At 60.8% G+C, this 13,048-nt stretch overlaps 2 protein-coding genes across 2 annotated transcripts in view; both read left to right on the top strand.

The window, feature by feature from the left end:
* KNDC1 (kinase non-catalytic C-lobe domain containing 1) overlaps nucleotides 1-4,963 on the top strand; it is a 29,877-nt gene extending 24,914 nt beyond the window's left edge. Inside the window, exons 24-31 of the mRNA XM_028149643.2 lie at nucleotides 65-244; nucleotides 780-986; nucleotides 1,591-1,673; nucleotides 1,897-2,047; nucleotides 2,514-2,636; nucleotides 2,742-2,801; nucleotides 3,769-3,926; nucleotides 4,732-4,963. Coding sequence (XP_028005444.2) covers nucleotides 65-244; nucleotides 780-986; nucleotides 1,591-1,673; nucleotides 1,897-2,047; nucleotides 2,514-2,636; nucleotides 2,742-2,801; nucleotides 3,769-3,926; nucleotides 4,732-4,963 — 1,194 coding nt within the window. The remainder of the gene's footprint in view (nucleotides 1-64; nucleotides 245-779; nucleotides 987-1,590; nucleotides 1,674-1,896; nucleotides 2,048-2,513; nucleotides 2,637-2,741; nucleotides 2,802-3,768; nucleotides 3,927-4,731) is intronic.
* Nucleotides 4,964-11,327: 6,364 nt separating this feature from the next.
* On the top strand, nucleotides 11,328-12,529 carry UTF1 (undifferentiated embryonic cell transcription factor 1). Its single transcript, XM_008144438.3, has 2 exons — nucleotides 11,328-11,895; nucleotides 12,020-12,529. Exons 1-2 carry the CDS (start codon nucleotides 11,328-11,330, stop codon nucleotides 12,496-12,498), a joined length of 1,047 nt encoding a protein of 348 aa, XP_008142660.1. The 3' UTR covers nucleotides 12,499-12,529.
* Nucleotides 12,530-13,048: the final 519 nt, after the last annotated feature.

The following is a 13,048-nucleotide window of genomic DNA, read 5'->3' as shown; positions in this document are numbered from 1 at the left end:
GCACTCGGTAGTGGTAGCCAGCACCTGCCCAGGACACAGCCTTGACCCCTCTGCTTCTGTCCAGGTCCTGCCCCTGGACGGCTCCGTGGAGCACCTGCTGGGCCTCCTGGAGGCGGGCACAGACCGGCGGACCGAGGGCGCCCCACACAGCACAGACCTGGAGGACCCCAAGGAGACCGAGGAGGCCACCAGACCCCTCAACGCCCTCTGTAAGAGGCTCTCGGAAGACAGCATCTCCCGAAAGGTGGGGACCTTTCCCAGGGGCGGGCCTCCCGGGACAGGTGCCGCTCCCAGCCCGGACGACCCAGTGTGCTTGCGCACCCACACGCAGACATGCACACATACACATGCCCATATGCATACATGTGCACACGGGCACATAAGCACGCATACTCCGTGCTGCCTGCCAATCCTGGGACCAGCCCTGTGGGGCTGGCACTTCCTGTCCCCTCTCATCCTGGGCAAGGACAGCAGAGGGGCCAGGCCAGGCGCTAAGATGACCTCACTTCCTGCCCTTGGACCAGAGATCCAGGTGGAAGGAGCATTGTCAGGAAATGTCCTGGGACAAGCACGGGGACTGAGGGAATCTTTCCACAGCGTGTGGGGACAGCCCCAAACTTCAGTGGCCTATCTATGGGAGACCCCTGAGTTAGCCAGGGAAGGGGTCCTCGAGCCCACACGGCCGCAGGTGGGAGGGATGTGTGCTCTGGCTCTAGCTGAGCCCGGCTGAAGGGTCCTGGGCCTGGGTCCTCTCCCACCCCTGCCCCCCCCCCCCGCAGAGCTTCCCCTGGAGGCTGCCCCGGGGCAACGGGCTGGCCCTGCCACACCACAAGGAGCGCCAGTACACCATCGCGTCCGCCCTGCCCAAGCCCTGCTTCTTCGAGGACTTCTGCAGCCCCTACGCCAAGGCCGGCGAGAAGGGGCCCTACTTCCTGACGGAGTACAGCACCCACCAGCTCTTCACCCAGCTGACGCTGCTGCAGCAGGTGAGGGCCAGCAGCTGGAGGCAGGCAGGTCCCCCAAGGCTCACCGGTGGGGCATCGGCAGGGGTGCCCACGGGCCCCACAGGTGTCTGCTGGAGGGGCACACGGACACGCAGTGAAGGGAGCCTGGCTGACAGGTGCACAGGCCTGGGGGAGGGGTGCCCCAAAAAGGATCCAGAAGGGACTCTGGCTCTGGGCGCACAAGGCACACAGAGCCTGTTGCCCACCCTCCTGCGCCCCCAACACTCCCACCTCTCAAGCACCAGAGGGTGCCCTTTGGACTGCCATGGGTACCACCTCCTCCCTCCTGGATCTGCCCCAGCACCCAGGGGTTCAGGCACCTCCAGGCCCTTTGCTCCCCCTGGGCCTAGCCCCCAAGCATCCCCTTCCCGGCCCCTCACCATCCTGGTACCTCAGGTCACTCGACAGGTGACAGCAGTGACAGAGACCCAGCCCGATCACAACAGGGCAGGGGCCGAGCCCTACAGCACACAGGGCAGGCAATGCAGAGGTGACCCCCCTCGCCCCCCACAGCCCCCAGGACGCTGCCTTGAGCGTGAGGTCCCCGGGAAAGGTGCCCTGACCGTCTGTGTCCTTGTCTCCGCAGGACTTGTTTCAAAGGTGCCATCCCGTCCACTTCTTAAACTCACGGGCGCTGGGCGTCATGGACAAAAGTGCCGCCATCCCGAAGTGAGTGTCCACCCGCAGGGGTCCACCGGAGGCCTGGGACGGGTGGTGGCGGGAGGGTCTTGGCAGCTTGACCTAAGTGTCTCGTGGACACTCTTGTCTGAAGAGAGACGCTGGTGTCAGGATCGGCCTCGGAGCCAGACCCTCCACAGTCACACAGCCCGGCCTGGCCCAGACCAGGCCCCAGCGCCGGCCTTGCTGTGACGCGCACCCGTGTCTCTTCCAGAGCCAGCTCCTCCGAGTCTCTGTCGGCCAAAACCTGCAGCCTATTTCTGCCCAATTACGTCCAGGACAAGTACCTGTTACAGCTTTTAAGAAGTGCAGATGACGTCAGCAACTGGGTGGCCGCCGAGATCGTGACCAGCCACACCTCCAAGGTTGGCGCCTCCGCAGCTCAGAGCAGGGCCTGGGGTCCGACTGCACGGCGAGCGGTCCTCCTGAGGGGCCCCGTCATCCATCTCCCAGGGCAGGGGGTTCGCAGGCCCTGCCCCCGGCCATCAGAGGGTGAAGCCAAGATCATGTCCGCTCCTGTCACTGACAGCCTCTGCAATTTCTTCTTGCCTTCTCGGATACTCCTTCGTGTCCCTCACCCCAAGGCCCTCAGGGCGACCCCAAGGCCCCTTAACAAATGCAGTTTACTATTTCTTTCCCCTTTGGGAACTTAGGAGTTTATTAGTTGACAGATTAACCCACCTTCACTTCTGCCCGGATGTAGGAACAGGGAACCTGAGCTCACCTGGTTTGTCCTAATTCACGATGTTATAAATATCACAGCATCAAAGGGAGCTCCCCTACCCACCCATGGTAACTGGAAGCCGCTGAGTGCACCGTTTCCCGTGTCAGTTGCAGGTCAACCTGCTGTCCAAATTTTTGCTGATTGCAAAATCGTGCTACGAGCAGAGGAACTTCGCGACCGCCATGCAGATCCTGGGTGGCCTGGAGCACCTCGCCGTGAGGCAGTGCCCGGTGAGTCCACCAGGGCTGCGGCCGGCCGCTGCTGACCTCGGCCGTGTGTGCCAAGGGCTGGGGGCGCCAGCCCGCTGCAGGGTCTCACCTGTGCTCTCATTCTAGGCCTGGAGAATTTTGCCTGCGAAGATAGCAGAGGTCATGGAGGAGCTGAAAGCCGTGGAGGTACTCCCGCTTTGCGTGAGCTTCAGGCAACTGTGCCCACCTGGGGATGCGATCAGCACAGGTGGGGGGTGGCACCCCTCAGAGCCAGCATCAGGGCCCCAGAACACATGGCCCCTCAGAGTCGAGGTGCCCATCTCCCCATGGGGCCTCTGCCGCTCACCTGGGCAAAGCGGGCTGGGAGCTCAGGGGCTCCAGAAGCCCACCTGCTGGGCCAGCGGCACAGGGTACAGGTGCCAGAGGACCTGAGCTTGGCTGACTGGCCGCCTCCTCACCGCCTCACTAAGTGAGATCATGAGGGAGGAAACAGCGTTTGGAACAATGGGCATTTCCTCCAACTGCCAGGAGCAGGCCCAGCCCAGACACAGCTCTCTGCGGGCGGGAGGGCTGTGTGTCCTCGATTAACGCCAGACATGGCCCCTGTAGCCGGCCTTGGTCTTACTTGGGGAGTTGGGTCACCGGGCTCTTTTCTGGAGCCCATGGGAGAATGAGTTAGGGAAGGAATCTGCCATTTCAGTAGGAGGAGGTGTGCAGCTTTCTGAGGGGGTCAGTGTGGCCTTTGTGGTGTCCAAGCTGAAGACACGGGACTTGCGATCCCCAATCCCAGTGATGGCGAACCTATGACACGTGTGTCAGCACTGACACACGTAGCCATTTCTGATGACACGCGGCCGCTGAGGCGGCCGCATGCCGAGGATGAAACATTTGCGAAATAATGTTTTTTCCTCAAAGTGACACACTACCCGAGTTATGCTCAGTTTTTTGGCGAAGTTTGACACACCAAGCTCACAAGGTTGCCCGTCCCTGCCCAATCCAATAATCCAAGGTGCGTCTGGACGGGTTGGAAGTCCGAAGGCTGCGGGACTATGGGCGCCAACCGGGATGGCCTGGGCTGAGCCAGGACTGGCTGACCGCCCAGGACTGACCTCTGGCCTGTCTCCCGCGCCCACGCCCCTGGCTGGGCCACCAGGTGTTCCTGAAGAGCGACAGCCTGTGTCTGATGGAAGGGCGACGCTTCCGGGCCCAGCCCACCCTGCCCTCCGCCCGCCTCCTGGCCATGCACATCCAGCAGCTGGAGACGGGGGGCTTCACCATGACCAACGGGGCCCACAGGTGGAGCAAGCTCAGGTGAGGGGCCCCGGGGTGCAGCAAGCTCAGGTGAGGGGCCCCGGGGTGCAGCAAGCTCAGGTGAGGGGCCCCGGGGTGCCCCAAGCTCAGGTGAGGAGCTCCGGGGTGCCCCAAGCTCAGGTGAGGGGCCCCGGGGTGCCCCAAGCTCAGGTGAGGGGCCCCGGGGTGCCCCAAGCTCAGGTGAGGGGCCCCGGGGTGCCCCAAGCTCAGGTGAGGGGCCCCGGGTGCCCCAAGCTCAGGTGAGGGGCCCAGGGGTGCAGCAAGCTCAGGTGAGGGGCCCAGGGGTGAAGAAGCTCAGGTGGATGAGGGGCCCACAGGTGAAGAAGCTCAGGTGAGAGCCTCCCCATCCCTCCTGTTCCTCTGAGGGCTGGGCCCCCTAATCCTCACTCAACCCTCACCCCAGCCCAGGGCACCCCCTACCCCTGGGACCTGCAGCCACCTCCTGCTCTAAACTTAGTGCCCACATGTCCCATGCTGCCATCCTGTCACTGAACCCGATGCTGGGAGACGTGCACCCAGACACCGCTAACAACGCCCCTTAAATGACCCACGTCTACCGCCTCCACCTCCTCCATCCACCCAACGGCGACATAGATTTTCAGTAAATATTGGTGAAATGCAAAGCGGATGGAGGGACGGATGGATGGATGGACAGACCACAGGCCTGAGGAATGAAATGGGGTCTGGCCTCGTCGATACAGACAAGTCCAAGTTTGTGCTCTGAAGAGCCTCGGTTCCAGCCGTTGGGAGCGCGTCGGGAATTCATGAGAATTCAGACTGACCTCTCGTTCCTTCCCCAACACAGAAACATAGCCAAGGTGGCCAGCCAGGTGCACGCGTTCCAGGAGAACCCCTACACCTTCGCCCCCGACCCCAAGCTACAGGCCTGCCTCAAGCAGCGCATCGCGCGGTTCAGCGGGGCTGACGTGTCCATCTTAGCCGCAGACAGCAGGGCCAGCTACCACCAGATCGCCAGCGAGAAGCACTCTCGGAAGATTCAGGACAAGCTACGGAAGATGAAAGCCACGTTCCAGTGACGGAGGACGGTGGGCGGACGTGAGATTCCACACCAAGGACAGAGCTGGGGAGAAAGGAGCCCGCCGCTCGCTGCTCCGGGCCAAATGGCCCCGCGGGCGCAGCACCCGCCACCTTAGACTAGGGACCCCCAGCACAGGCCCAGCCTGGGCCTCTGGGCACCAGAATGGGGGAGCAAGGGGCTCAGACCACGGTTCGGAGGGGACAGGCACCAGTGCAAGTCAGGAGGTTTCTGCTAGAAAATTTAAAAATGAAAACTTAACATTTTAAATGAAAATAGACTAAGTAAACGCCCAGGAACGGAGAGAAATGGCCCTCCCCACTTCTCCAGGGATCCAGCCCACCCCCAAACCCCACCCCACCTCCCAGCCTCAGATTTTAACTGGGTTGCCCAATGAGCAGTGTTGTCATGGGCCTGGCCTCCATGTGCCCAGCAACAAAGGACCAAGACTGACCTCTGACCCCCACACCCACCACAAGTTCCAGGAGGTTCTGAACCCTTCCATGGGGGTCCTGAGGCTTCCCAGTAGCCCAAGCCCCAACCTGGTTCACACTCCCTCCCCCCAGACCTTCCCCTCCCAGACTTACCCTGGCTCACCCCGTCCCAGCCAAGTGGGGGTCCCAGAGCCCTGCAGCCCTTCCTGCCACCCATTCCAACTGAGCCTCCTGTTGCTGGCAAGCACCTCGCAGCCCCCCACTGGCAGCCCCCCAAGTACCCTCTGGCCCCACATGCCCACCACCCCCACTTAGAACAGCTTCTGGTGGGACAGGTGCGCCCTGGCCAAGGTTCTGCTTCCTAGCAAAGCACACAGGACACAACAGCTCCCTGAGAGGTCCCGAGCCCGTCTGGGGGTCTGGGGGCCCCCGGGCTGTGGCTGCTGCCCACCTGCCTCCAGCAGCCATGCATGCCACGCACACTCCCACGCCTGGGCTCCCGCAGCTTGCCGTCACCAGCGCTTCGTCAGAACCAACCAGGAAATGGAAGTTTGCTGCCTAAATGGCGCCCAGCTCTTCTCCAGGGCTGTTCCCACGTGGCTGGTGCTGAGCACAGCTCGGTGGGTGGGGGACACCCTCGGAGGGGGCCTGTCACACCCACCACGGGGCCTCTTCCCCGCCGTGGGAGGCCACACCCCCCGGCACCATCCCAGGCACCCCCGTTCTTCCACTCAATCCATTGCAAGACCCACGACCGCTCTTCTGAGTTTTAGAATTAGTAATTCTTTCAAGCGACCAGCTGTATTTCTAGGAAAACTGTCACTAGTGATCAAACGCTGCTCTTTCAATATCAAGGTTGTGTTTTCCCACATACATTCACGTCAGGCCCTGCTAACATGGAGTCCAGGGGCCTCGGCACTCCTGGCCATGCCAATGTGGCTTTTTTTTTATTTTAGGCTTTTATATGAGGATGGTGTTCTGCCAATCAACCCTTACATTTTCAGATTTTGAATGTAACAAGATAGTGTCACAAAGCCTGAAGCAAAATTAGTGTCCAGCACAAATAAACATTCCAGTCTTAACAACTTATTCAGGGGAACTGACGGGGCTTTGGCTTAAGCACGATGTTTGCATGGCGCCCTCCTGTCCTGTAGCACAGGTTTCTAAATAAAACCATTTCTACCAGGACAGCTTCCCTAGGCCTCAGTTTGTTTCTCCCCACAATGACACCTGCTCTGTGGTCAGAGCCGGGGCTCCTTCGTGACCAGACGGAGACAATCAGGGTGCTCATGAAGGTGTGAGGATCCAGGGGTGCTCAGGCCACAGCCAAGTCCTCGGGTGGCGCGGGGAAGGGCAGGTCAGCCAACGCCTCCCGCATGCAGGCCCCACCAACGCGCAGGCCTGTGATCAGCAAACATCCTGCAGGGAATACTTGGAGAAGACTGCAAACCACCAAAATGGCTGAGTCCCCAAGCTTCCCAGTGCCACCACCCAAGGCTGCTCTGCCACACACTGCCCAGCCCCAGCCGCTCCCCTCACAAGCCCCTGCACCCTCGGGCACCCAAACCTCAGTACCCAGACCTCACTGCAGCCTGCGGGCAGGAGCGGTGGATCACTCCCGGGCATACCTCGCCAGGACCTGGCTGGGCAGGGTCCTCATGGATGGGTTTGGGATTGGTGGACACCACAAAGGGAGGGGGGGAAGGCCAAGAGCTGAGAGTTTGGGGCGTAAAGTGCCTGTATGAATGATAAAACCCTTTGCCTGGCAGGCAAGTCTGGAGAAGTCAAGTCTTATAAGAGACAACAAAATAGTCACTGTTACTGTGGACAGTAGCTGCCACGGTTAGGTGGTTCCTGGGGTGGGTGGTTTGGGTCCTCACCTACCTTAAAATCACTAAACCCTAGTAACCTCTTCCCTCTTGAGACACAAGAAGGTGCCATCAAGACAGGTATCCCGCCCTAGCCGGTGTGGCTCAGTGGATAAAGCGTCGCCTGAAGACTGAAGGGTCCCAGGTTCTATTTCGGTCAAGGGCACATGCCTGGGTTGTGGGCTCGATTCCTAGTGGGGGACATGCAGGAGGCAGCCGATCAATGATTCTCTCGCAGCATTGATGTTTCTATCTCTCTCCCTCTCTCTTCCTCTCTGAAATCAAAATATATTTAAAAAAAATAAAAAGACAGATATCCCTTCACCACACGGATCTAACCAAAGCAATGAGAACTGAAGGCCCATGACCCCTCAGGTCCTCCAATGAGCCATGCTCCCCAGCTCCCTGTAGGTCCCCTCCTGCACTGGATGGAGCCCAGCCCAGTGCACTGATGCTCTAGGACAGTGGTCGGCAAACCGTGGCTCGCGAGCCACATGCAGCTCTTTGTCCCCTTGCGTGTGGCTCTTCCACAAAATACCACGTACCCTAATTAAGTTAATAACAATGTACCTACCTATATAGTCTAAGTTTAAAAAATTTGGCTCTCAAAAGAAATTTCAATCGTTGAAAATTGTTGATATTTGGCTCTGTGGACTAATGAGTTTGCCGACCTCTGCTCTAGGAAAAGGCACTACTGCGTAGGCAGTCTGACTGCCCCAAGAGGGACCAGCAAGCGGGGAGCCGCCCAAGGTAGCCCTGGGAAGGCTGCGTGGAGGTACAGACACCCGACCACCCAGCCAGCCCAGGAGCCACCCAGGGCGCCGGCACATGCCACCTGGAGAAGACCTGTGGGACCCCAAACAGCTAGGCCATTGCCCGGGAAACAGTGCCCAGGCCACCCCTGCCTGCCCAGTCACAAGCGAATGAAGAGCCCCCTGGTCCTCGTCCCAGCTCTGACCACAGAATCATCAGCATAATCAACTGGTGTGGCCCTTGCCACTGCATGGAGTGGCCTGCCTGCCACCCAGTAAGTTCGAGCTGTGGGGAGCCGACCAGCCCCCAGACACACGGTTCCCCTGGGAACGCAGGACTCCAGCCGCAGGCCCGCCAGCTTCCTCTGCAGACCGGGGTGTTTCCTGCCACGTCCTGCTGCTGTCTGGGTCCAGCTGCAAAGACAGTGGGAGTCCTTGTGGGACGTGGGACGCCGGGCCTGGAGCAGCCACTCTCCCCAGCCCCTGTCTTCATCTGCCTCTCTCACCCCGCCCATAGCCCCAGTCTAACCACCAGACACCAAACACCTGCAGGGGCTGATCTAGGTAACCACGGGGAAAGGCTTCGGCAAAGGTAGCAGGCCAACGCCAAGGAGCTGCTGGTGAAGGCTGAACGCAGCCCGTGGACGCGGCTCGCAGGGGCCGAGCTCAGCGGTCCTGAAGCTCCTCTCGGCGCGCATGAGGGCTCGCCATTAATGAGCTGTAGACAAGGAGGTCGGGACGCCCTCTGTCAGAGAAAGAAGCTACAGGAAAGCCCGCGGGGAGGCGAGGACAAACCCTGCAGTGCGGGAAGAGGGCCCCAAAATACTACCCGGATGCGTGGACACAGGCGAGTGTGCACTCCTCGCTGCGGTGGGCTTCTCAGACACTGGCTCCCCACCTCAGGGTGGGCCATTCTTTGCTGTGGGGCTGCCCAGTGCACTGTGGGAGGTGTTACAGCATCTCCGTCTCTACCCTAAGGGGACCAGATCGTCCCGCTTTTGGCGGGACAGCCCGATTTTTAACAATTTGTCCCACGTCCCACGGCATTTTAAAAAAGTCCCTATTTTTTTTCCCCAAAAATAGGGACTTTTTTAAAACGCAAAAAATAGGGACTTTTTTAAAACGCCATGGGACGCGGGACAAATTGTTAAAAATCGGTTTTGTCCCGCCAAAATTGGGTCTATCTGGTCACCTTACTCTACCCACTACATACCAGCAGCACCCCTCAAGTTGTGACAGCCAACAATGTCTCCAGACATCACCAACTATCCCCTGGGGGTGGGGAGTGATACCCCAGAACCAGTGACGACCCTGTATCCATATTTTGGCTTCCAGATCCCATTCTAAGAAACAAAGGAAGGAAGGGAGGGAGGGAGGGAGGGAGGGAGGGAGGGAGGGAGGGAGGGAGGGAGGGAAAGAAAGGGGGGGGAGGGATGGAAGGAGGGAGAGAGGGAAGGAAGGAAGGAAGGAAGGAAGGAAGGAAGGAAGGAAGGAAGGAAGGAAGGAAGGAAGGAAGGATTATTTTGAAAAATGGTTGAATAGCTGACTGGTGGGGAAAGTTCCAGATGGCCAGGAGCATACTGTAGTGTCAGAAGCAATCAAGTGCTAAAAAAAAAAAAAGGGAGGGGGGGTAGAACATGTCAAAGGTCAGAGGACAAGAGGGAAAAAGGAAAGAGCTGCAAAGAACTCCCCGTGGCCAGAACTGTGCCGTCTGAGCACCTAAACACCAGTGCCAGACAGCAGCCCAGGCACGAGCAACGTCTGCGAGTCCACGCTGACATCAGCTGACGGTGAGTGAATTAAAAGGGGGGGGAGTTACAGAAGAACCCCTAACAACACATGCCAATGCCCCCGTGCATGAGTGGACCGGCCCCCAATGCAGGGCAGAAATGGGGAGGTGGGCAGAGAAAGGCACCACCTTCAGGGAAACCAGGTGAGCCTCACAGTCCCGCCAACGTAACACACCTGGTGTGCCGGGGAGGGTGGGCACGGAACCTCGCGGGGTCTCCTTCCCAGAAACCCACAGCCCCAGCCCAACCACAAGACACCAAACGAACCCAAACTGAGGGGCATCCCACAAGCTACCTGGCCCGTGTCCTCAGATTGTCAAGGATGCGGAAACAGGGCCACAGCCAGAGGAGCCTGAGGGGACACTAGGACAGTGCGGGTCCCTGGACAGAAAAGGACATCAGCGAAAAGCCTGGAAGGACCCCCGTAAAGTCTGGGGGTTACCGATGTCGTTTCTCGGCTCTGACGAAGGTAGCGGGGTCATGTGTGATGTTCAAGGGACTCGATGCTGTTTGCCACCTGGCTGGAAATCTAAAATTTTCCCAAGCTACAAAGTTGTAAAAACTGTGATAGCCAGTATACAGAAGTAAAACTGATTTTTGTTTATTGTTCATTCAATGGCCTTGCTAAATTCATTTATTAATTCTAACGTGCTTGTGGATTATGTTGTATTTTCCGTGTATACATACAATCTGCAAAAAAAAAAAAATGGGTTTTACTTCTTCCTTTCCGACGTGTATCCATCTTACTCGTTTTTCTTGTCTTATTGCTCTGGTTAAACTTCTAGAATAATGTTGAACGGAAGTGGTGATGCTGGGCATCCTTGTTTTCGTCCTAATCCCGGAGAGTCATGCTCAAAACTCTACGTGGACTAGAAGTTGCTTTCCGTGAAGTCTGTGTGAGTGTGAATCACGACACTAATTCTGACCCATGGTCACAGCTCTTTATCAGATCCAGCCCTAAGCTGCCTGCACGTTTAGCGGACGCCACCTTCGGTGCAAGTTATAAAACCACCAGAAGGTGGGGGCACAGCCAGCGGCTGGACGTGTATCTGTAAACAACACCCTGGGGCGCACCAAAGGCAACAAACAAGGAGGGGGCGCGGGGAGGGGGCCTTCCGGCTGGAACGTTCCAGATCCGCTCCGCGCAGCGGTGAGAGGGCACTGCACACGCGTAAACACAGCTGAACTTTGCGCATAATGCAGGTCGCGTTCGTTTGCACCTCAATCTAACACTTTAAAAAGTCCTACACGCACAACCGGTCGGCAGGTCCCCCATCGGGTGGGGGCGGAGCCTTGCTCTCCGCACTAGAGGCTTAGGGGCCCGGAAGGCGAGCCCAGAAACCAAGGCGCAAAAAACGGACGGAGTAGGATTTAGCGGGGAGGGGGCGGAGCGGGGCGGGGCGGGGCGGAAGGAGGGCCGCGTAGACCCGGCCCGGGGTCCGGCTCCGGAGGAGGGCGGAAGCGCACAAAGTCTCCAGAGCGCGTGTGGGCGGCCGTGCGGGCTGCGGCCCGGACCCCAGCATGCTGCTCCGACCGCGGCGGCCACCCCCGCCCGTGCCGCCCGCATCGCTGGTTCAGGACAGCCCAGACGAACTCGAGGAGGAGGAGGAGGAGGCCGAGGACTCCCCAGGCACTCCGCCCAGACGGCCCGCCTCGCCAGGCACGCCGGAGGCGCACGAGCCCCTCGGGTCGCCGGTGTCCCCGGGCTCGGCGCAGCGCACGCCCTGGAGCGCCCACGAGACGGAGCTGCTGCTGGGCACGCTGCTGCAACCGGCCGTGTGGCGCGCGCTGCTGCTGGACCGCCGCCGGGCGCTGCCCACCTACCGGCGCGTGTCGGCCGAGCTGGCCCGCCAGCAGGTGCGGCGCACGCCCGCGCAATGCCGCCGCCGCTACAAGTTCCTCAAGGACAAGCTCCGCGAGGCGCAAGACCAGCCGCCCGGACCCTTCGACGCGCAGATCCGCCAGCTCATGGGGCTGCTTGGCGACACCGGGAGTAAACGAGGCCGCCGCCGCTCCCCCGGGCCCGGGCGCCCCCCGCGCGGCCGCCGCCCGGGCCCCAGTACGCCCGCCGGGACGCCCGCCGAGCCGGGTAGGTGGAATGGGGGAGGGGCGGGAGTGCCGGGCGGGAGAACGGGGTGGGTGGGGAGGGGACTTGGAGGTGGGGGAGCGGCGGCGGCCCGGGTACCCAACCCTACACCCACTCCGCGTTGCAGACGCTCCGTCGATGCCCGCGGCCCGCGACTCCGACGTGGACCCCTCCTGGACGCTCCGATTCAGCTCGTCCCCGTCCAAGCCTCCCGAGGCTCCCTGCGAGCCGGGCTCCCCGACGGCGCTCCCCTCCTTAACCCCCGCGCCCGGCCGCTCGGAGGACCGCGCGCCCCTCCACGCCCCCAGCTCCCCGCCGCCCCTGGACCCCGCCTGGGAACAGCCCGACTCGCCGCCTAGCCGCCAGGAGGACCGCGCGCCCCCACAGGCCGCGCCCCCATCGCTGAACGCCGCCCTCATGCAGACCCTAGGGCACCTGGGCGACATCGTGGCCGTCCTGGGCCCCCTGCGCGACCAACTGCTGACCCTGAACCAGCACGTGGAGCAGCTGCGCGGCTCCTTCGACCAGACCGTGTCCCTGGCGGTGGGCTTCATCCTAGGCAGCGCCGCCGCCGAGCGGGGTGTCCTCGGGGACCCGCGCCCCTGAGGCCTGGCCCAGACCCTTCCTGTTGCCCTTCCCCCCCCATACCTCTAGGTACGTTCAATAAAAAAAAATGTTGCTTTTCCCAACGTCGCCTTTTGAATGTGTACAGGTCCCGCCTAGGGAGGAATGGCCCCCTGCAGGTAGGGCGAGGTTGAAATGGCCTTGGGATCCCGGGGAGGGGCCGGTGCTAGCCGGGGCCTCACCTGGGGGCCAGCCTCCAGAGGAATCGGAGTTTGGAATCCTCCAGATCTCACCAGACTGCCCACCAGGACTTGCCACCAGCACAAACCAGCCTTGGGGGGTGAGCACTACCTGCACCCTCCCTGGGAGCCCCTGAGCGGAAGGAGGGGTACGCAGCCCCCCACCTGTAGAATCTGGGGAATGGCGTGAGCTCTGCCCCAGCCTGTGGGGGGAGGTGGAAGAGGTGCCTGGGACACACAGGCAGGAGACCTATGCTCCCCCAAGGAAGGGGCTGGCTTGGTCCCCAGGGTGGTGACTGCCCTGGGTGGGTCCAGGTGGCAGGGGCTGGGGAGTCTGAGACTTGATGTTGGCT

This window comes from Eptesicus fuscus, chromosome 17 (assembly GCF_027574615.1).
Source record: "Eptesicus fuscus isolate TK198812 chromosome 17, DD_ASM_mEF_20220401, whole genome shotgun sequence".
Lineage (NCBI taxonomy): Eukaryota > Metazoa > Chordata > Mammalia > Chiroptera > Vespertilionidae > Eptesicus > Eptesicus fuscus.
The sequence above is the reverse complement of the archived record's forward strand: the minus strand, read 5'-3'. Positions and strand labels throughout refer to the sequence as shown.

What these genes read in the sequence shown, in the direction of transcription:
- UTF1 (XM_008144438.3), top strand. Translation starts at nt 11,328, where the DNA reads ATGCTGCTCCGACCGCGGCGGCCACCCCCGCCCGTGCCGCCCGCATCG. An exon ending in CGGGACGCCCGCCGAGCCGG is followed by an intron (nt 11,896 to 12,019) that starts GTAGGTGGAATG and finishes TCCGCGTTGCAG; the next exon opens with ACGCTCCGTCGATGCCCGCG.